This window comes from Pseudorca crassidens, chromosome 16 (assembly GCF_039906515.1).
Source record: "Pseudorca crassidens isolate mPseCra1 chromosome 16, mPseCra1.hap1, whole genome shotgun sequence".
NCBI classification, from domain to species: domain Eukaryota; kingdom Metazoa; phylum Chordata; class Mammalia; order Artiodactyla; family Delphinidae; genus Pseudorca; species Pseudorca crassidens.
The window spans coordinates 10,108,961-10,132,432 of record NC_090311.1 but is presented as its reverse complement, the minus strand read 5'-3'; the positions used below and the strand labels follow the sequence as shown (position 1 = coordinate 10,132,432).

Here is a 23,472-nt window from a genome sequence, read left to right as displayed (position 1 = left end):
ACGAGGTAAGCATCATCGCTGAGAGAGGCTCAGAGGAGCTAGTCACTTGTCCCAGTTCTCTTGGTCCCCAGTGTGTGGGCCGACAGAGCCGCTATGCTCACAACACCGGGCTGCCTTTATCTAACATTAGTGAGTCTCAGCGCCTTCCTTTTCAGACACGAGGAGAGTGAAAAAAAAAATGTCATGAAGAACCTAGGGGTAAGACAGGAATTAGGACACAGACCTACTAGAGAATGGACTTGAGGATATGGGGAGGGGGAAGGGTAAGCTGGGACAAAGCGAGAGAGTGGCATGGACATATATACACTACCAAACATAAGGTAGATAGCTAGTGGGAAGCAGCCGCACAGCACAGGGAGATCAGCTCGGTGCTTTGTGACCACCTAGAGGGGTGGGATAGGGAGGGTGGGAGGGAGGGAGACGCAAGAGGGAAGAGATATGGGAACGTATGTGTATGTATAACTGATTCACTTCATTATAAAGCAGAAACTAACACACCATGTAAAGCAATTATACCCCAGTAAAGATGTTAAAAAAAAAAAAAAAAAAGTTAAAGGCCTTCTGCCAGGCTGCTGCTTCTTGGTGGCGGGCCCCAGGCAGAATTCTGCGCTCCAGCCTCACTCACTGATGAGCTACGGGCGAGCACTTGCCACCTCCCAGAGCTCGCTATTTTAAGGAGAGCCCGTTTTATTATCACCACAATTACTGAGATGTGGAGCTTCACACTAATTTTCCCTTGCAAGTAAATGGCTGAAAAGTAATGGTGTCAATTTTAATGAGGATCAAACAAGGCTCCTAAAAGGCTCCCATAAACCAAAGCGTTTCCCTCACACACAACAATGGCTCGCTATTTAATTCCAGAACACAAGAATGTCACTTAAATTACACAGCTTTTACATTAAAGTGCTTATGGGAATGCCTTTCCAGGGAAGAATTTCAATAAAAAGGTCTCACCCAGTTTGATGCGTCGTCATATCCAAACTACAAGCCTATGTATCATAGCAACAAAAATAAAACCTCGGAGAACGGGAACTAGGTCAGGACTTCACTTTCTCTGGGAAAGAGTCTCTGATATTCTGTCAAACCAAGATGGAGGTGAGAGGCTGCTACCACGCAGCCGTGTATTAAACTTGGACCTACAGGCCACCAGAAATTCACAGTTCAAGCCTGAACCCCTTTTGTTTCCACTTGCCGAGATGTTCAGGATGACTGTCTGCCAGCCCTGTAAGTCTGCCTGAGACGCTTCAGCTGACTCAATTCTTATTTTATTACCACTTCTCAAAGCAATTACTAGGGTTTTGAGCAAAGATGAGAGTATTTCACACCTCCATCTTTCCTGAAAATGTCTTATACTCCGCTGACTTTTGGCTTCTATTTATAAAGAAGGTTCAAGGCTTGGAAAATTATTGGGGTTGAGCTTTAATGGATATTCCCAACCAGCATTGTGTCATTATTGGCCCACGTTTAGCTGGGCGATCTCCCAACTTTGTGACATAATCAGGCCTTTCTCTGCATTACTCCATACACTACGCTCCCTCCACATTACACCACTGAATCATACGCTCTTTTCAACAAGACTGATTGCCAGGGGATTAACATTAGACAGCACAATTCCATTATTCAGCAGCACAATTCAAATCCAACCCTAAACTCTAAGAGAGATTTCAGGGCTTCACAGAGATGAGCTGCCAGCAAGCTGAAAGGGGAGGTGGGGTGAGGGGCTTTTGAACATTTTACATAACAACTCAACCTAAAACCTGCTAGAAGCGAGAGAGCCCGTGGCTCAAGTGGCCGAGATATGACTCCTGATTCCTGGAATGGCCCCAACCAATCTTAATGAATGATTTGTAGATCTCTGCAAAGCCAGGATCCCCAAAGACTGCTGTTAACACAATGATTTTATTCCCACAATAAATGACTTTTGTCCAAAATTAACTATTTAGAACTTTTAGCCCCAAAACTTTCTTTCCTTTAATAGGAACACTTTCATGTCAAACTCAGGATATGCGAGGCCCAAAGTGAAATCCAAGTGGTGTGCTCCTCTTTTTTTTTTTTTTTAAATTAATTTATTTTGGGGGGCCGCGCCATGTGGCACGTGGGATCGTGGTTCCCCGATCAGGGATTGAGCCTGCGCCCCCTGCATTGGAAGCGTGGAGTCTTAACTGCTGGACCGCCAGGGAAGTCCAAGTCGTGTGCTCTTTGATTGATAGACTTATGACACATCAATGCCAAAATAAATGTTAACCATTTTCTTCTCATGTGTGAGTGTTACTTCTCCTTGTGTTTGTTTGGTAAACTATCAGTACGTAGTGATTCCCGCTAAGAAACATTCCACAAATATCTCTGTGAGAAAAGAAGGCTCTTAAAACTCAGGCTTTGATGAATATCTATAGAATCTATATTATACAAAATCCTTTCAAATTTCACATTAAGGCTTCTGAATAACAAAATGCTGTTTTTTTCACTGAACACTTTACAAATGGAGATAAAGACTGAATCATGCTTTCCAAGGCAGAGTTTCTTATGGATTTAATTTAACCTGATAGAAAATTAAAATGGTTTTCTATTTAATTTTCAGTTAACCTAAAACTTCAATTAACCACATCTATGTAATTTGGTTTATCAAGATGTCGCAAAGTTTCTTTAATGGCTCTTTGGGCAACTCAAATATCTATGGGGTCTCTCTCCTCAAAGAGTTTATATTTTATTGAAGGAGAAGAAATGCCCACATGTGAAATAATACTAAGGGCACGTGCACAGGAAATGATGGCGGAAGCCCTTTGTTTGTGGATGCACAGGGGGCGGGCATGAGTTTGTGGGGTTACAGAGGGTCACACTAACGCAAAATGAGTCAAGGTGAGACTGAGACTTTAGCAGGAGTCAGAAACCTGCATGTGGGGATGTGCAAACCGATTAGGTAACCCACAGCAAGGACTCAAGGACAGGTGGCCACACCGAGAGTCAGGGTAGATGGCAAAGACAAAAGGTGGCTTCTACAAAGGAAAGATCTCAGCCCACCATCCCGAAACGAGACACCTCCTAGGTGTAAGTTTATCAATCCTCCAACAAGACAGAGAAACAGCCTTTCTTCATCAGTTACAACTAAACCCATCATAATAGACCAGACTTAGGAAGAAATTTGAGTTTCCAGGACAACAAGTTATGTTATCTTAAGATATTTCATTAAAATAGTTTATTTAAGCACTTTGATTTAAAAAAGTATTCATAAGCCCATTAAAACAGTTCCCTTTTCACAGAAGAAATAGCTTCTAGGAATAGATGTTGAACTTGTAGTGTTTAATGACTTTCTTCTGATGGGACTGAAGGGTCCCTTGACGTTAACCTTAGTCCAACCAGCTATAATCTCAGTCATTATAATACCTTTTCCTTTACTCTTCAGCCAGCATTATATAGTTGCCCTTCTTTCAGCAACAACGTTCTCCCACAGTCTAACTGTACCTTTCCCTGCAGACACTAACATTTTGCAGAGAAATCTCAGCTTCCAGAACATCAGCACATCTCACACCACATCCACATTACACAAAATGATGCTTGGGAGCCAAGGGGATCACGCAAAACACATAAAACTCAGCTAATCAGGAAACAGAACATTGTCAAATGACAGAAGAATCCTTCCCAAATGATAGCGTGTATTTAGAAAGAATGAAAACAAACCAAGCCTCCTGAAAGCATGGGGAGAAACAAGACTCACTTTCACAATTTCAAATGAGTAAAGCTGCAGCAGGCTGGCACATGGCTGCCGCTCGGGGAGAAGCAAACTCACCAACAACATCAAGGTGGTACGTGTGATTGATGGACCCGTAATCGTTCTCCACCACACAGGTATAATTTCCTTTGTCGGATGGGACCACGCTTTCCATGATAAGGCTCCAATGCTGGTTTCGTACCTGCAAAGATGAGAGGAAAGGTGGTTATTGAACAATCTTAGTACAGAACACCAGGCGCTTTGCTTTCTTGATTTAAAAAGAAGTTGAGGGAGACAAGGAAGGCAGAGAAGAATCACCTGAATTCTAAATTTTCCTCATAATAAATACTCAGACTGCTGACAAAGGAAAACAACAATTATCATCATGGTGAACATCTGGCAAGCTGACATCATCATGTTAAGATACAAAAGAGTGTTTGCAGTAGGTCTGTCACTGTCACAGGTTTGAGGGGTCCTCCAGGAGCTGCCAAGTGGCCGGGAACCTAACACTAACCCACAGCATCAGTGCCCCAGGGCAGGTGAGCCTCAGACTGCTCCTCCACTGGGAGCCCTCAAACCCTACAGCACCAAGGAACTACGTAGAGCAAACGCCAGTGAACACGTACCGTAAACCAGGCACTTTGCTGAGCGCTCCTTTCCACCTCAGCTAACTTAACCTTAACTCTCCCAAGGAGCCCACAAGGTAGGTGCTGTTATTGTTCCTGGAAGCTTCTGGTTTGAAGTCCTCTTAGATCCTTCCCCACAGCGCTTAGATGCTGTCAGGACATCTCAAGAAGTTTCAGCTGGAAACATAGGTCTGCCCCTCCCATCTCTGGCTGAATAGATGCTACATGTTCCTGAGATACACTCGGAATTTCAAATATGGGAGCAATGAATCCTCAGGAAACTTAAGTTGTGTATCCATCTGTTTACAAACTCCTTGAGACTTTTCAAAGATAAGCAGCACATGAGAAAAGAAGTTATTGTGATTCTTACCCTAGTTCTGTCAACATGCAAACAGACTAGGTTCTAAGGTTTCCACCTTGCTTTCAAAGTATTTCAATAGACTCAGGCTTTCAAGCAAGCAGGATTCTTCCTTATCAAGGTCAAAATGCGGATTTCATCTTTCAGGTTCATGGCTTTAATATTTCTCTCCAAATCCGTATCATTCTTTAAAGGCATTTTGGACAAGGCATTCTGGAGAAATGGAAAGAAAAAATAAAAAGCCAGGGCCTACTCATCCTATTTCAGGGATTCCAACTGACCTTCTGAATGATTCCCTGAGCACTGCAAGTGTTTTCTGCCTTAATCACATAAAAAACCGGTAATGCCAGCAGAGCCTGCACAAGCACATGAGAGATTCTAGGAACTAAATTAGAGAATAAAGAAAATCGTCTCGTGAACGCTCCATTATAAAGAGGGGAGGGCAGAGCAGCTGTCCATTTGGAAAAGCAGAGCCAACAGAGGTAAGAGGTTAGAAGAACACGCGATAGTACAACTCTTTTCATGTCAGTCGTTCAGTTCAGCACAAGCCATCACGGCAGAGTGCAGTTACTGACGCTGAGTCCAAAAACAAGATTGCTGGTCATCACTAACAGTCTTGGGAAGCATCATGGGGGTGAAGGCTGGATTCTTCTTCTTCACAGACTACAAGCCCTGAATTAAGACTGCATTCCGAGCAGTCCCTTTGCTTCAGCTGCTGCCTGAAAACGACTCCCCCTGTAAACCATGGAGGTTGTTTCAGTCTAAGGTCCTAGAGCTGGTGATGGGGTGTTCGTCTCACTGTCCCAGGGGAAATGTCTGGCAGTCAATGAACTTGAAGTCATCAGACCTACAATGGAGAGAGTCTATTCTCTACATCGGAGAAGACTCACTTTCTGCTCTTGGCTGGGCCACAGGCTTTTAGGAGAACCAAAACGAGAGGCTGTGTCTCCTCTTGGGAGAAGCACCTTCTCTGCAGAATGTATAAAAGGGACGCTCAGGAAGAAGAGAAGATGTGGACACTAAAATCTCCAGTTTAAGCATTCCCTATGGAAATCCTGGCCCCCCGGGGGCTACCCCGGAGCTGTAGGCTCAGAGCACGGAAAAGGCAGGTGCTAGCTCCTTGACTTAACTCGAGGCAGATGAGCCCACAATGAGACCCTCCCTCTCCAGAAGCGCTCAGCAGTAGCAGGAATGGGGCTCTCTTGGCCTCTGAGGAACCAGTCACATGGAGGGTAACTCGGGCCGATGTCACCAAGCCACGTAATCCAGCATTTAGCCCCGCTGTAAATATTCAGTTCTTTGAGCCCCTGCTCAAATGTCATGCCCATAAGCCCTTAATCATGGCTAGTGCCTGTCTCTGGACCCCATCCAAACTGTCAATGTCTTTCTTGTGCCTGGATCCAGATTTGGCACAGAGTGGATTCCAAATGGAGCTGAACCTGAACTGTGCAGGCAGGGCATGGTCTGTCTCTGCCCGAGACATTAAATCTTGGCATATACAGCCCCGCACGCCACTGCCTTTTTTTAACCCTAGGGCCTATGGTCAGCTCCAGTCTTTCGTCGGGGCTATGGCATTCCACGTAAGATCTACAAGGGCATGTGCTCCCTGGATATTTACTTCCTAGAGATGCACGACAATAATGTTAATAAGTTAACATTTATAAAATGCTTTCACAATGAGAAACACATTTACCCAACAGGGTGCTTCTGCCCTTCCAGAGACCTTGGTACTCAATCAATATTGCCCCATACAGTGCTGTTAATATTTATTTTCTTACACCATGGCTCCAGTATTTGATTCCTTGACATACCACCAATCCCAAATTTTATGAGCTGTGGCATTTTCCAATGGATGCCCTTGGAAGTCTCCAACAGGGAGACTATTTGACACTTTTGTAGGGGACATCCTACCATTAATTATTGGTTGCTTAATGACAAGCTAAGAGACTACAAACAGTAAGTCTACAAAGATGGGGAACAGAGGCACAAAGATTTCTGTGCTTTTTTAAACACACCATTTCCATACCGAGATTCCGGGTACACCTAAAGAAACTACAAAAATGTAAGATGTCATCTTCGACACGTTTTTCTCAATTCCTTTTTTTTGCTTTTTAATGCTCCATTGTTTCTGCCACTTAGGTCAAATGAACATAAACCATCTTTGGTTGCACAGAAGAGGGAATGTAAGTACTCAACAAACATATGAAAAGATGCTTAACCTCATTAAGGAGCAGGGAACTGCAAATTAAAACAATGATGAGGGCTCCCCTGGTGGCGCATTGGCTGAGAGTCTGCCTGCCGATACAGGGGACGCGGGTTCGTGCCCCGGTCCGGGAGGATCCCACATGCCGCGGAGCGGCTGGGCCCGTGAGCCATGGCCGCTGAGCCTGCGCGTCCGGAGCCTGTGCTCCGCAACGGAAGAGGCCACAGCAGTGAGAGGCCCGCGTACCGCAAAAAAAAGGAAAAACAATGATGAGACACTGTTATTCACCAGTTGATTAACAAAAATTAGAAAGATCAATGTCATTGAGTACTCGGTGAGGGTGGAGGGAAATAGAAACTCAAATTGATAACATAAGTTGAGAAAAACCTTTCTGTAAAATAATTTGCTAGTACCCATTAAAATTAGCAACACACATTTTTTTTTTTGGACCCAGCTAATTCCACTTCTAGAAATCTTGCCTACACAGAAAAGAGCAGGATTACTTCAAAGCACATAATAAAATTGTTGCTTCAAGCACAGTTTGTAACAGAAGAAAACTGGAATCCATCAACAGGAGACTCATTCAACATGAACAGTTTATTCCAAAAGAATAGCATACAGTCATTAAAAAGAATGAGGTATTCTTATGTTCCGTCCCGGTAAAATATCACTGATAGTTACTGATGAATGAAAACAAGTAGCCTGAGTGCAAATATGTATATTCATGATTCCATTTTGTAAAAAACATACACACACAAGACACACACATGACACACACACACAACCTTCTAGGCACAAATAGGCCTGAATCTGTAAGCATGACTTGTGTACAAGGTAAAATCAGAAAGAAAATGTACTCAACTGTTAGTGATATACTTTATATAATTAAGCAGTAGGATTAGAAATGTTTACTCATTTTCACTTTTCAAATTTAAACATAAATCTCACACACACACAACAGAAAAAGTGAAATAAACCCTAGGGTAGTAGTTGTTTTGTGGCAGAACCACCGCATGTGTAACTCTCCGGCGGACAGACCACAAAAGCCAGGGAGAAGAGAAATCCTGCAGTAACTGACCATGCACAATCCCTTCTTCTCATTCCTCCCTGTGGCTAAATCTTTGTGGAATTCATCAGTATTTTTCATCTGCCAAGGAACAAAATGAGAGAGCATGGAGTTTCAAAACTATGTTCACTGAAATCTTCTAAAAATAACATTTCAATACTGAAACCAAGCAGACTGAAGCTAATGGCCTCAACTCTCTTCTTACTTGTAATCCAAAAACGGGATCCACAAACATTCTACACCCTGTCATTGCAAAGACAAAAGGTGGCCCAGACAGGTTTTCTCGGAATTCCTCAGTTACCTAAAGCCTCCACGTTGCACCTAAAACCCCTAGCCTTCAGCTGACAACTGGGAATGTCGATTGAGTTGGTAGGACACCAAAACACCTAGGTGAAAGGTGAAAGGTCAAAGACCCAGCTGTCACCTGGATGTTTGCTTTCCACATTGCAAAAAACTCTGAACATTTCCAAACACCCAGGTGTTCGATAACAAGCAGAATAAACACCCAGAAGCTGGATGGAAAGTTTTGCTCTGTGCCAAATCGAGGAATGATGTGTCCACATGATGGTAAATACCCCCAAGACTTCCTTCCACCAGTATCAGGGCTCAAATTATGGAGAAGGACAGCACTCCCTTTTAACCCTGGCCTTCATAAGGTGCCCCACGAACTACAATTCAACATAAACCAGGTGTCATGAGGATGCCTAAAATCTTACTAGCCCATGGCAGATCCCCATTTTCAGCTGGTTCCTGGGGGACTCCAGACCATCCCTCTGGGATGTATACATACAAACTGAGCTTACATGTGCCAAGGGCTGTAGCACACGCTGCTTCCTGTCACCACGCAGACCTGGAGACAAACACCTGTTTAATGCTTAAACGCCAAGAGGTTTGCTTTTCGGGAGGGGTCCAGAGAACAGGGCTGGGTGAGCTCTGATCTTTGAGGACCAATGGCAGAAACTCTTCCCTCTACTCAGTAAACAATGGATCTCTCCAGAGGAGGTGGGAAGTGAATTATAAAATGCAAGGCTGATCCCTTCGATGCCTGTTCCCTTCGATGCCTGTTCCCTGACGGTGCCCAGAAAGGTGCTCTGGGGACAGACTGCCAAAAGGGCATCCGCTGCCTTTTGAACTTAACTCTTTAAAAACGTCACGGCCTTCTTTAAAAAGCTAAACACAGAATCACCATATGATCGAGCAATTCCATTCCTAGGTATACACCCGAAGGAACTCCAAGTAAGGACTCAAACAGATACTAGTACACCAATGTTCATAGCTGCGTCATCCACAGTAGCCACAAGGTGGAAACAACCCAAGCGCCCATCAACAGATGAACGGATAAACGAAGTGTGATATATCCATATAATGGAATATGATTCAGCCACTCTTTTAAAAGAAGGAAGTTCTGATACATGCTACAACATGGATGAACCTTGAACATATTAAGTGAAACAGCCAGATACAAAAGGACACATTTCCTATGATTCCACTTATAGGAGATACCTGGACAGGCAAATTCACAGACAGAAAGTAGATTCGAAGTTACCAGGGCCTGGGGAAAGGAGTAGGAGGGAATTAATGTTTAATGGATACAGAGTTTCTATTTTGGATGATGAAAAAGTTTTAGAAATAAATGACAAATTTTATGTTATACTTTTACCACACACCAAAAAAAAAAATCTCATACAGGTCACGGAAGCTAGAAGAACAGCGTCATACCCCTCCCCCCAACTTTACTCTCAACAGTATACCCTGCATCAACTGATAGTTATATGCTCTTGGGAAGCCATTACTACCTACGTGTCTTTCGTTTATCATAACAGTGTTTGGGGGTTTTTTTTAAACAAAACATGGAACCATATTTTAATATGGGCATGAACTTTGGAGCAAAAATTGCCTGGGTCCAAATAACAGCTCTACCACCTAGGAGCCCCATGTGCAAAGGGGACAAAAGAACAGTGCCCACCTCTTTGGGCTGTGCAGGGGACAGGGTGCCATGTACACAGGAGGCACCTGGAACAGTCAGGACACAGGTGAGCAGACAACACATGCCAGCAGATACCAACATACACCTGCCCCTCGTCACAGTCTCCCTGATCTGACATTAAAGCAGAAGTGTCTTGGTTGAAAAAAAGCTCAACAAATATGAATACATTAAAACGCAAATTAGTACTGATTTTTCCAAATAAACACACTTTGGGGTTAAGCATTACACTTAATAACCTAGAAAATGTAAATCTAACCTAACCATCAAAACAACCAGTTCAGTTGTGATAAGAAAATAATTTTTGTAGTTGTCTTTTCTTGGACCTGAAATGTACTTGGAAACTAACAGTCCATACTCTACAATGCTTCCTCTCCTCTGCCAGGCCGCTCCGTGGGAATTCTAACCTCTTGGATGCCGTGGGCTCTTGTGCCAATTCTATGGCCGTGTTGAGGGAGAGCTTTATCCCATGATCTCTCTTGGGTCTTATGCAGTTAGTAAGTGGCTTGAAAGATGGTTTTTAAGAATGTTCTTCTCCTCTATGCCTAAATCATTACCTAGGAATGAGCTGGCAATTGAGCGGGTCTATTAATTATCTCAGTCATCTTCTTGCTTTTCTACATTTAATTGTAATCACTGCTCAGAGCCCTACTAAACATCTAGCCTTAAAGGCAACCTCCTTATAAAAAACAAACTCTGTGCTGCTGTTTAAGATGAAAAATGGCTGATGCTGCGTTATGGTCAGGCTACTAAATCACAGGTTTTAGTGCTGGAAAGGATCAGACGTTAGAGATTTCCTATCCCATCTTCTCATCTTAAGGATAGGTGATGTGAAGCCCGGAGATCTCAGCCAACTTTTTAACTGATGTTAAAAAGCCCAGGCATCAGCACAATTAGGGAGATATGGTTTTGCTTCAAGTCATGCTTCGTCATTATATAACATCCAACCAGGCTTTGCCCACATACTAAGAAAAACAGTAATTTGACTCTTAATAACCTAAGAATGGCTCAGCATGAGTTCTTTGATAAGTAAGACTGAAACACAGAATACCAAAGAGCTCTATGGGCCATTTTAATTAAAATGAGCTTTCTGTCCTGTTTCATAATTCTCTTTGACTTTGTTTTGGTTTTTTTGTGTTCCTTCTCCCTTCAATGGCCACATATGCATAATACAGTAGACCAGGGCCCAAGTGCCCAGCCCATAAACAGGTAGAAAGAGCTAGACAGACAGCTGGGCCATCAGAGCACAGCCATGGTTTATGCAATGAGATTTATGAAGGAGAAAAAAAAAAAAAAATCACAGAAATGCACACCAAAAAAATCACAATTTTGTTTGTGGGAAATTTCAGGTCTTGCTTTCTGGAAAAATACATCTTGGAAAACTTGACACTTTGCTTCTTCATTAAATAAAAGAGCAAAAGGACGGGAGTGAGAGGAGGGGTCATTTGGACATCAGTCGGGCCCTCCACGTGAACAATTAGGTCTCGGCTTTGGGGGGAAGTGCCGAGGAATGGAAACTACAAACTGTACAATACGGATCCCTCAAGTCACATGTTCAGAGACACAGTTCTTTACAAGTGTATGTAGGTAACAAAGGGAAACATCAGAGGGAAAACCTCCCATCACGACCATGCTCCCCCCTCTGCCCTGGAGCTCAGCCCAGCAGGGGTGGCCCTCAGGTGGGAGTCCACCTCTGTGACCTTTAGTGACTTCATGGCCTAGGAACCTGGGGACCTGGGGTGGGTCTAACACGTCATTAGCAAGACTTAGGCTTTAGGTAACTATATTTTCCCAGGAGGTAAGAGATCTCTGTCTTTTCCTTTCAAGTCCCAGAAGCCCATTGGGCTCAATGGAATTTCTAAGGGTGTCCCGTATTCCCAAAACGAATGACCGATGCCACAACCGTTGTGAATCCAGGTTGACTACCCTTGCAATGATGCGGCAAGCCCCCAGGCCAGTCAGGCCCACAGAGAAAGGCCAGCTGGGCAAGAGATGCATCACTGCCGGCCGGCACTCCCCACCCCCGCTCCAAAGGTGTAATACTCTCCCTTTTGTTTGCCCTTTTCATTGAAAACAAAAACAGAGTTTAGATTTTTCTCCCCACACACTCAAATTCCATTTCTCTTTCACTCCAGAAATGACTCCAACATCAAACAACAAAAATACTTTGGTCGTCTGTGCCTCCTCGGGATGAGGCTAAAGGTTCCCAGTTTCACTTTTAGAACATTAGCTGCTCTTCATTTAGTGGAGTGTTGTCATCAATAATCAAAACCGAACTGCACCTGTTGAAAAGCAAGCAGCATTTCCTCACTCGGCGCCCTCAGTCTCCCAGCGTGTTTGTAACCACTAATTCAGATTTGCAAAAAGCTCCTTCCCCGTAATAATGATGTTGGTCCTATTTATTTTGAGACCGGGAGTTTCTGGAGGCTCACTGACCCTTTGCACTCATTTCCCAGACTTTCTTGAGGAAGGAAATGAGTTAACCACCAAGATTTTGACCACCCTTCTTATACTCAAGTTGTATTTAAATAAATCATTGGAACTGCATCAGTTATGATTTCAGAGAACGTTTGGTGGTTAGAACAATCCCAGGGGCCTCGATTTTAGTGGTTTAACTCTTCCTTTACAACCAGCATCACCTAATGAAATCTCTGTCTATTCATTCTTTAAAAAAAAAAAAAAAAAAAAAAAGCCAACCTCCAATCTCATTGTACCAATCTAAGGACTGAACAAAGAGACAAATCGTCCTCCTGCTACTGCTTCCCCCAATGAGCAGGAGTCGTAGAAGACAACCCAAGTATTTCTACTCCACGGCTTCAAAGGCATCCACCTTCCAGCAGATGTGTTTCACATCTGCTTCACACATAAACTGCCCACACGTGCGCTTAGAAATTTACTCATAGGCTTTCCCAATTATCCTCTGGGTTTTGGCTTCTAGAAAGTAATTTTTCAATGTTAAAACAAAAGTCAAAAGTTCCTACAGACGAAAATACTAACCCTTTCAAGATGAGTAACTGTGTATAGTGTTTCAGGAAAGGGCTCCGGGGCACTTTGTGTGGAGGGAAGCCCCATTTGAGCGCAGCAGGGATGGGACAGGGACTCACGTGCCATCTAAAGTGATGTTGCTGTGTTAACACAGGTAAGGGGTACATCAGGGAAAGTCCTCCTGGGTATCACACTGCTGCCACCAAGAAATCCTCTCCCACATGGTTCTTAAGGACCTGGGGCCTGAGTTGATGCATATCCTGCTTCATCCACTGTGCAGGTTCCTCTGATGCTCCAGTGATCCCCGTGTTTCCTGATACTCGTGCCCTCAATAATCACCTCCCTTGGTGACTTACTTAATGGTAGAAAACAGCAAAAGTGGTGGGATGGTACTTCTGTGATTAGGTTACAAAGGCTGTGACATCTATCTTCCTCATACTCTCCTCTGTCTTGTCTGTTCCCCCTCAGGAAGCTAGCTGCCATGCTGTCAGCTGCCCTATGGAGAGGCCCATGTGGCCAAAGGGTGGCTTCCAGCCAACGGCCAGTGAGGAACTGAGGCCCCCAGTCCAACAGCCTGCGAGGAAGTGAATCCTGACAACAACCACATGAGTGAGTCTGGAAGCAGATCCTTCCCCACTGACCCTTCAGATGAGACCCCAGCCCTAACTGAAACCACGATTACCCTCCTGTGAGAGGCCCTGAGACAGAAGGCCACCTAAGCCACACCTGGATTCCTGACCCATGGAAACTGTGAGAGAATAAATGCTGTTATAAAAGCTGCCAGGTCTTGGGGTAATTTGTTACAAGGCAATGGGTAACTGATACACCCATTCACGTTCCAAATGCACCAAAGAATTTCACAGTAAGGTTCCTTAAGTCATCCTTATATACTAAATTCGTAGAGTTCTCCCCTTCCACACTAAATGATCTGGAGATTCCACATCACTCTTCTGAGACAACCTTCCTTCAAACTCAGCCTAGAATCCTTTCCTGATCTCCTTTACCTTAGTCTCCCAAGGAGCCAACATCACCTCTCTGCACATCCACAGCACAACCTACTCTTCTAACTTCACCCATATCAGTGTCTTGATTGCCAGCTCTTCTGTCTGCCTTCCTGCTGGACGAGGAGCCCTGATAAGCTAGGGCCATGCTTTGCCCAGAGCCTAGGACGGTGCCTGCTACGAGGGCACTCGATCAACATTTGCTCAATGGATGGACAAACGCCTGAAGAGGCATCTTCAGGGAAATGGTTGCCAATTTCAACCTCCCCAGTGAGTGATGAGACTATATTTCACCACATTCTGTAATGGGCTCTTCAGAATCCTTGAGGATGGAGGACAGGGAGATTGCCTCTGTCATCTTGGAAGTGTTCTTTTTTTTTTTTTAGTTTTATTTATTTGGCTGTGTTGGGTCTTCATTGCTGCGCACGGACTTCCTCTAGTTGCGGTGAGCAGGGGCTACTCTTCGTTGTGGTGCACATGCTTCTCACCGCAGTGGCTTCTCTCATTGCGAAGCACGGGCTCTAGGCACACAGGCTTCAGTAGCTGTGGCACGCAGGCTCGGTAGTTGTGGCTCGTGGGCTCTAGAGCACAGGCTCAGTAGTTGTGGCGTACGGGCTTAGGTGCTCCACAGCATGTGGGATCTTCCCGGACCAGGGTTCAAACCAGTGTCCCCTGCATTGGCGGGCGGATTCTTAACCACTGCGCCACCAGGGAAGTCCCGGGAAGTGTTCTCTCTTAATGAGTAGTATTTCATACCCCAGTCTCTCATCCAAGTCCATCCACTGTTCATACAATCCTGCTCAGATAGGGCAACTGTACTTACAACACTTCTCAAATTCCGCTTCAGTTTTAGTTTTACAGACCATAAAACATATAGAAAACAGACTCTCAACTTTCGACCCTTCTATTACTAAACTCTCTTCATATAAAGAACAACACAAATGGGGATTGTACTTTAAAATTACATGCAAGTCCAGGGTAAATTTTTTAAAATATCAAACATGGAAACGATCAATTATGATAATTATTGATTTTTTAAAAAAAGAATATTCCTTCTAGTTCCTGTTAACTTTTGACTACTTAAAAAAATAAAGAAATAAAAATTGAAGAAATAGAATATTTTGAAAGCTTCATTCTACCTTATAGCCTCCAATGCGATGTTCCTGCTTAAATTCCTTCCCGTTTTTCAGCCACCTCATCGTTGGTGTTGGATTCCCCCCAGCTGGACAGCGGAACTTGACAGTGTTGGCTGCTGGGACGGCGTGCAGCCGTTTTTCCATCTTTTCTGTGTTGGTCCAATACGGTGCCCCTGTTTTGGAAAATGACATTATAATGTACGTAGATGGATAGCTTCATCTCCATCATTAAATCCTAACAGGTAAGATCATTTTCTTTTGTAGGTGAATGATCCGACGCTTTCAAAATCTTTGGGTAATATTTACATCAGGGAAACATTTTCTGAAGTCTGCTCCAGCTGGCCTCCCAGAGGCCCCTGGGGGTGGGCTGCTTGATAGTTTATGTCTATTAACAGGGAAGCTTCTCTCCCTGTTCTTAGTGCCAGAATATAAATGCATGAACCATGCTTTAAATGCTACTTTAGACACACGGGGACGACACACACCGTAACAACAGCTTTAGATCACTTTAGATCACCACACCTATGAAAGGATCACACATACACATAAACAGGTTGTGCCCAAAAGCCACATCAATTTATCCATTGGCACTTCAAAGGGTAATCAATAGTATAACTTATCCCAGGAGGGTAGAATAGTTCAGGGAGGATTCATTAATTTCCCAGCACTTTATATGACAAGTCAACAAGCCATGCTACTAAATATGTTTTAATTTTTAAAATGAAAAATGAAAAAAGGTTTCTTTCCTCTCGAATGGTGGTTGTGAATGCCATAATTCTACCAGCACGTCTAAGCAGGTAACTCAATAGGAGGCTGCCAATTAAACATTGTTGTGCCCTCTAAGGAGCCCTCAAAGACAGGAACACTAGGGATTTTTTAAACTCAAAGAAGGAGACACCTTTTCCAATTACCACAGGAAGGACATTTTTTTCTAAATTAAAGTCACAGCGTCAATCGGGAATACTGCCATAAATTCTTCAAGCCTGCTAATAATGGCTCATGACCACTACTGACTGGGTGCTTCTTATTTGCAGACAAAGCCCCCAAAGCTCTCACGTGTTTACTGTATTAATCCTGACACAATTCAATTATAATCCCTGTTTAGGGATGGGGAAACTGAGTCACGGAGCAGTAATCTGCCCACAGCCACAAAACTAGGAAGAAGCGCGACCAGGATGTGATCCGAGGCAGTTTGATTGCAGAGCCCACTGTTGGTCTCCTACCTACTCTCCAAAGCATTGGAATCCATACCTTTAACCTCTCTGAACGTGCAGGACTGGCGTCCAGGACAGCCTCAGCTGAAGGCACACTGCCTCCGTTATTACTGCCCAGGATTTCCAATGAAATCTTATACAGCAATTTAACTTTTCACATGCGTGATTCTGTCTCAGCAAACAGGTAACCAAAATCCCTGTATCCTCCCCAAAGCATCCATCAGCAGGGCCTTTAACATCCTAGAACATTCTAGAACACTAAAACTCTTGAAGACTGATCCATAAGTGCTTATTTCTAACAAGGGTTAGACTGAGCAGCAGCACACACCCTCCACAAACCAGAAGCAAAAACGGGCGTAGGAAGGGGCTTTGTCTATGATGCAGACTTAGAAGCTTCCTCCTCTGTTCTGCGGATGACACAGCTCGTTCCTGGCGAGGTAACAATGCCCTTCACTTAACAGCCAGGCTGTCGTGGTGGAATCAGAAAGTGGAAAGACTGCATCCAAAACACCTACCCTTCTTTGACTCACCCTTGCTCTTGAAACCTGCTATAAAAGGTGAAACAGGGACTTCTTAACGGGGACATGCTGTATCTTCTTTATCCTTCTGCTTATCTAAGTGTCAAGGTGGTGGGGTATCGACACGATGCCAAGGCAGAGCAAAGGGAGGCAAAACTTGTCAGTCATGTGCACCAGAGAGAGAAAGGCCAGTGGGAGGGCGGGAGGGGAGCTGGGGGAGAAAATAGAGCTGCCCTTCTTTCCTCTGAATCCAGTTGCATCTGTAATGAGTAGGCAACTTGGTAGCCACTTGACTTGGGGTGTCAAATGCCCATAAACACACCTATTCTTTTGAGGGTTCCCCAGGGAGTACTCGATTCCTGTTTATCATAAGTCTCCCAGGGCCTGGCATATACTGCAACAATTTCAATCATCTTTCATTTTAAAAGCTCCTACTTAGAAAAATTCCATCCACAGCCACTAAAAAAGAAAGCAGTGAGAGCACAAAATAAATAATGAGCTTTGTCGCTACACAAAGACTTTTACAAATCTGCCCTAAATGAAAAGCATACCTCATGCTGTCAGGTGTCTGCATTCATGTTATCTGTTTAAGTAAACACAATAGCCTATTCCTACGAATTAGCTAAATATTAATGTAGTGGCTCTTTCAGATACCATCAATTACAGCTGCCCTGATCCCGTGGAATGTCTTTGCATTTTTATATAAAAAGAAATCAACAGACGTGTGCTTACGTACCAAGAGGCACGATTTCCATGTTCCCTATGTGGAAAAACAGGACTCAGCTTTAGCAACTAGGAACGCTGCGTTGCTCCTCCGTCACTGGGCTAAGCTGCTGGTGAGCCTGCAACCCACATGGGGATCCCCAGGCCACATGGGCCTGTACAGTCTTGGCCTGTGGCAAGAGCACACTGGCAACCAGCACCTTTTTCCTGGAGCCTGAGGAATTATTTAAGGACAAGGGTGAAAGAATTTTGTTGGAATTTCTGGCAGATAGCCACTTCCCTGGGGTGAAATTTCAATCATCAAACCTGCACCTATAAAATCTGCTTGTGCAAAACAGACACACAGCCATGCTTCTCATCTCAAGTCTATGGGCTAATTCAAAAAGAGTCACGTACCACAATGTTCACTGCAGCACTATTTACAATAGCCAGGACATGGAAGCAACCTAAGTGTCCATCGACAGATGAATGGATAAAGAAGATGTGGCACATATATACAATGGAATATTACTCAGCCATAAAAAGAAATGAAACTGAGTTATTTGTAGTGAGGTGGATGGACCTAGAGTCTGTCCTACAGAGTGAAGTAAGTCAGAAAGAGAAAAACAAATACCGTATGCTAACACATATATACGGAATCTAAAAAAAAAAAAAAAAAAAAGGTTCTGATGAACCTGGGGCAGGACAGGAATAAAGACGCAGACGTAGAGAATGGACTTGAGGACCCAATGGAGGGGGAAGGTTAGGCTGGGATGAAGTGAGAGAGTAACATTGACATATATACACTACCAAATGTAAAACAGATAGCTAGTGGGAAGCAGCTGCATCGCACGGGGAGATCAGCTCGGTGCTTTGTGAGCCCCTAGAGGGGTGGGAGGGAGACGCAGGAGGGAGGGTATATGGGGATATATGTATACGTATAGCTGATTCACTTTGTTATAAAGCAGAAACTAACACACCATTGTAAAGCAATTATACTCCAATAAAGATGTTAAAAAAAAAAGAAAAAACCAGAAAAAAAATCTTTTTAAATAAAGTCTGTGGGCACCGTGTGTCTCATCTAAAGGCTCAGAGATCGCAGGTGGGTGAGGCGCCGTGAAATCTAATCAACAAAGTAGAAGCCAATCACCTACATGACTGTCACTGGAAACCCGAATTCACAACATTCGTTTTCTCTGAATAACGGCAAAGCTTGACTCAACAAAAAGGGCCGTCAGGCCAAGTTCTCGAGGTTCCCTGAGTGGCAGTGATGGGTCACCACCAACTCCGTGTCCAACACCACTCCGGGTGCTAACGTCACACAGGCACCATGTGCTTTCACGATGAGGCCTTCCTTTAAGAAGTCAAGCTCACGAATTTTTTTAAGAACATATGCTGGAGGGGAGGAGTTATTTTATTATTTTACAACGGCTCTTTCTGAAATAAACTAGTTTTATGGAAAACTTGAAGAATCTGGAAGGTCCAGAAAAATAATTACACTGTAGGAATGGCTCTGCTGTGTTTCCATCATCAATGTCCTATGTCCTCTGCGAACTCTTCCTGTCTTCAATATTTCCTGCTATGTTTGCAGTCTGGACACATGGAAATGCCAGGGTGCCCACCCCAAGAACTACAATGCAGCTGGAGAGAAACAGGGACCAGGCTCCTAAAAAGCTCCTCTACCTAATGAGGCCTCTCTATCCCAAGGCTGTGAACAGCATTAACAACTTTCATTTGGAGGAGGAACTCACTTAACAAATTAATGATCTACAAAAGCAGAGAAGACTCTAGCACACAGTAGATGCTCAATACGGATGGCCAAGGCCACACCATGTTGCTTGAAAGAGGTGTACGGCATCCACTTTGTACGCCTTCCCTGACATAATCTTAGGGATTTATTTAATAGAGACGGAATCGTGGTATAAGCCCCTGATGGCATAAAACATGAATTATACTTAAATCAGGAGGAAATAAGTTGACCTAGATGATAGGTATGGCCCCTTCTGCTCTGACACTCTCAAATCTTCTGCTGTAGTATGCAGCAAAAGAACGACATTCTCTTAGTCATTAAATACTAATAACGACCAAGTTAAGGGAACAGTAAGACCTAGCCAAAATAAATCAATAAATACAAGCCCATCATCAAGGTTTAGCGTATTGACTCATTATCATTTTCTACACTGAAACAGATACTGTATGTTAGTAATAATACCAAGTAAGTAGAATTTTAATTTAATACAACAGAAGTCTCTTAACTTGTGGCTGGTTAAGCAGATTCATAACCCCACAGAAACTTCCCTCAAGGTTCCCTCAACACAGCCTTTCTTAACCCCCCTTCAACCCACAATAAAGATTCATCATTCCTTCTCTGGTCCACCATCTTCCTGGTTATTTATGTCTGTTTCCATGCCCAGAGTGTTTCTCGACTGAAATATATTCCCCTCGATGTCTGCTGACCAATAAGGGCAGATCACCTGGAGTGTGCAGCTCAAGCCACCTTCAGACTGTGAAGCAGGCACTCAAGTGTTTATTGAACAGATGGATGGATGGATGGATGGACGGACCAGATGGACGACTGTTAAAAGCCTGAGCTATAAAATGAGGGAGCTGAACTGAATGTTCTGATAAGGCCCCTCCCGGTTCTAACATTCTTTCCAGGTATCTATCTATATTCTACACAGATATTGATTCTGTCAACAAATGATAGGATCAGAGGATTTATTTTGACCCTGCAACCTAAACCCAAGGAGAAAACATGGGCTGCTGAGCCAGCTCCCACAAAAACTCTTACGTATCCCCACCCTGACACTGAAGGTTTATGGTCTTCTCTCTCTCTCTCTCTCTCTCACCAAATAGAGAGAATACAGCCTGGTGGTTTAAAGGAAAAACATGGACTCAAATTACCACTGTACCAAAAGGGACCTCAGTGACCATCTGGCCCAACGGCTGGTGTGATCAATGTCATCCAGAAAGGTTAAGTGATTTGATCAAGGTCACATGGCCAGAGGCTGGGCTGAGGCTAGACCCAAGTCTCCAGCTCCCTGAGCAGTGCTCTTTCAACCACTCCATGCTGCCCTTTGAACTCTCCCATGGTAATTAAGTCAAAAGTTCAAGATTTATGTGAGCTGTGGCCGCTGATGACTGCCAACTGTATTTTTATTGATGTAAAAAAAAAAAAACAACAGCCTGTTTCAGCTCTTAGATTAAGTCTCACAAACTCTCTAAAGCCTCACTAAGGCCTCTGTCTTAAGTCTATAATTAGTGCCTTTAAAAATATCACTAATCAGGACATTTCAATGCTTTGACCCCTGATGAGGGAAGGAGGCACGTCTCTGAGAGCTCTACCCCATCCTTGCAGTAGACTGCAGTTCATCTGTCTTCAGTTTTGCACAGAGAAACAGAAAACAAATCCAACAAAATATGGAGATGTCAGTGAAGGTGTGACTGTGGGGCTCAGGGGGGCTTTATTGGAGAAATCTCATTAAAACAACAGCTTGCTGACCAACAAGGCATTCAATAAGAAATACATTAAAACAAACCAGGCAAGCGACCCACATGTGAAACGCCTAAGTCCACTGGGAGACCAGTTGCTTGGGGGAGTTCCCAGGCTCTGCCTTCAAAAGAGAACCCGCTAGTGGCCGGTGATGCTGCTGGACCAGAGGGGAGGCCGAGAAAGAAAAGACGCTCAATCTGGCCGAATGGATGGAACACCACTCCCGGCCTTTGTGATAAAACACCCAAACCAAACTTGTAATGAGGTTTTCACCGCAAAGGTGTTTCAAAAACTTTAGGCAGCTGGTACATTTTCTAAAAATTTGTTTTCTTCAGTTCCTGGAAACTTCAACACAACTAAGAAACCAGGATTTACCAACTTAGGTACGATCTCTTCCAAGGAAAATCTCAATTAGAGCCAAGGAGACGGTGAACTGTTACGATCAGCAGGTCTATCAATGAACGTTTAGAATCTCAGGCCAAGAACCTTCATTTTCCCCAGTTGCTTACAACAACAACAACAACAAAAAAAAAAAAATTGCCTTTCTCCCTAATATGGAGGATGGGCAGATGCAGTTCTGAACGAAAATAAAGCCAAAATAGAAAATTACCTTCTCTCTCTTTACTCAATAGGAAGAACCACTCCACCTGATACGACTGTCTTACTATCAATTCCCTCTAGTTAAGCAGCCAACCTGAACCTTCTGTCACTCATGCCCTTCCCAAGAAGTCAGTCTCAAGTTCTTCAGAGACAGGAATCACTTAAACACAAGCCGGAGGTGATAAAAAGTACCTCGAAAAAAACGGACAGACACGTCTATCTATTTGCTGCCAGATAACCCATTAAGATACCTAGTACCTAGGGAAGGCAAGGACTAGTTAAGTTACGCTTTTTTAAGCTAAAGCACAAAGCTTGAACCTTTTCAAAATCCTCAACCTGGACGCATTTCAAAAATTAGCATTTGAAATCACAACTTTCTGTCCGGAGAAAGTCTCTTTCACCAAAGGGCATATGTAGCAGCATTATTTCCTGGCAGCCGGGCTCGCAGTGACATCACAAGATTGTTCCACTCAGGGAAACGTCTAGCACTGGTCAAGTGTGAGGTCATCAGCTAGTCAGCTGCTAAAATATGACCGAAGAATGCCCTTCACATCTGTGATGGAAGAACTTGCCTTAAAGGGGAGGCAGTCAGATCAATCAAATCAGCCCATTGCGGGGATTTTCAAAGCACGTGCAGCAGGATGTGAATAGATGCTATATTTTAAAAAGGGTCTTACGGTCAGTAAGTTTGGAAAACCCAGGGAAAGGACAAAAAGAAACAGATGTCTTACTACAGAACTTCCCAGAGCTTGTAACAGGCTGATGGACACTGTAAGTCTTCAAGAAAGGTCACGGTATGAGGTATTTTCCAAATTCATTTCAAAATACGAGTCATTTTTGGCAGAGAATTACGCCGAACTAGGGTTCCAAGGGATACTCTTTGAGAAACATCAGCTTATTCTCTTAATGTACAAACCAAACCTGAACGCTGCTCTGTTTTTAATGGGATCTGTAAAAGATATACGTGAGGACGGTAGTTCCACAAAATATTCATTCAACATCCAGGCTAGTCCTTGCCCTCCAGAAGCAATCTACCAGAAAAGGCAGGTCTGAGATACGTGATACTACACGTGATACAAGGTACACTACCTGTGATACAACAGAACCCGTGAACAACAGTCAAAGCCACTCAATCGCCCAGTGTAAACAAGGAAACCCCCTACAGAGGAGCCCACTTTTGAGCTGGGTCTCGCAGGATGAGGTAAGAGTTCAGATCAACCCGAACATTGCAGTACGTTCCTATAAAACTCAAATCGGACCTGGAGGTTAACGGATACCAGTTTCACGGCCAAAATGCAACAATCCTGCCTTAAGTTTTGACTGTTCTTTTTGCCATTATATTTGACTCCCATACTTTTTGTACTCCGTACAGAATCTAAGAAGAACTCTACCAGGCAGATAAGCTTGGCTTCTGAGAGTTAACTGACAAAATTAGATAAACAAGAATACCAGCAATGAGAGTAACCTACAATCTATTTTTGGAGTCACTTGATGGAGAACTAACGTAGACCAATCCTAAAAGAGAAAAACCCTTCTCAGAGAAGCTCAGAGCTATCACTGTCAGCACAGGGTTACTGGCGCATCATTTGTTAACTTCACTGAAGGGGAACTTTCAAACACACCCCAGTGGCATCTCCAGGCAATCAGAAGGCACCGAAGGAATCAATTTGGACACATGAGTGGTTTCCAGGCGGCTGAAAATGCAAAGAATTCAGTGCTTCTACAATTTTCCCTATTAATCAGGTCAGGCATTTGACACTCGAGGTGGCAAAAAATTGTCTTAATGGCAACATCCCCTTCCCCGCCTTGCCAATTACCCTGGCCATGGCATTCCTCTGTCCACACGGGCCACAGCTGCTTAATCTCAGCTGCCCCAGGCT

At 43.8% G+C, this 23,472-nt stretch overlaps 1 protein-coding gene across 14 annotated transcripts in view; it reads right to left on the bottom strand.

Annotated features, from left to right (window-relative positions):
* FGFR2 (fibroblast growth factor receptor 2) overlaps positions 1 to 23,472 on the bottom strand; it is a 103,902-nt gene that overhangs the window by 49,165 nt on the left and 31,265 nt on the right. For all 14 annotated transcript variants that reach the window (XM_067709203.1, XM_067709205.1, XM_067709204.1 and 11 more), the window contains 2 exons: positions 15,069 to 15,238; positions 3,785 to 3,908 (listed from right to left, as the gene is read on the bottom strand). In XM_067709203.1, the coding sequence (XP_067565304.1) occupies positions 3,785 to 3,908; positions 15,069 to 15,238 (294 nt within the window). The remainder of the gene's footprint in view (positions 1 to 3,784; positions 3,909 to 15,068; positions 15,239 to 23,472) is intronic.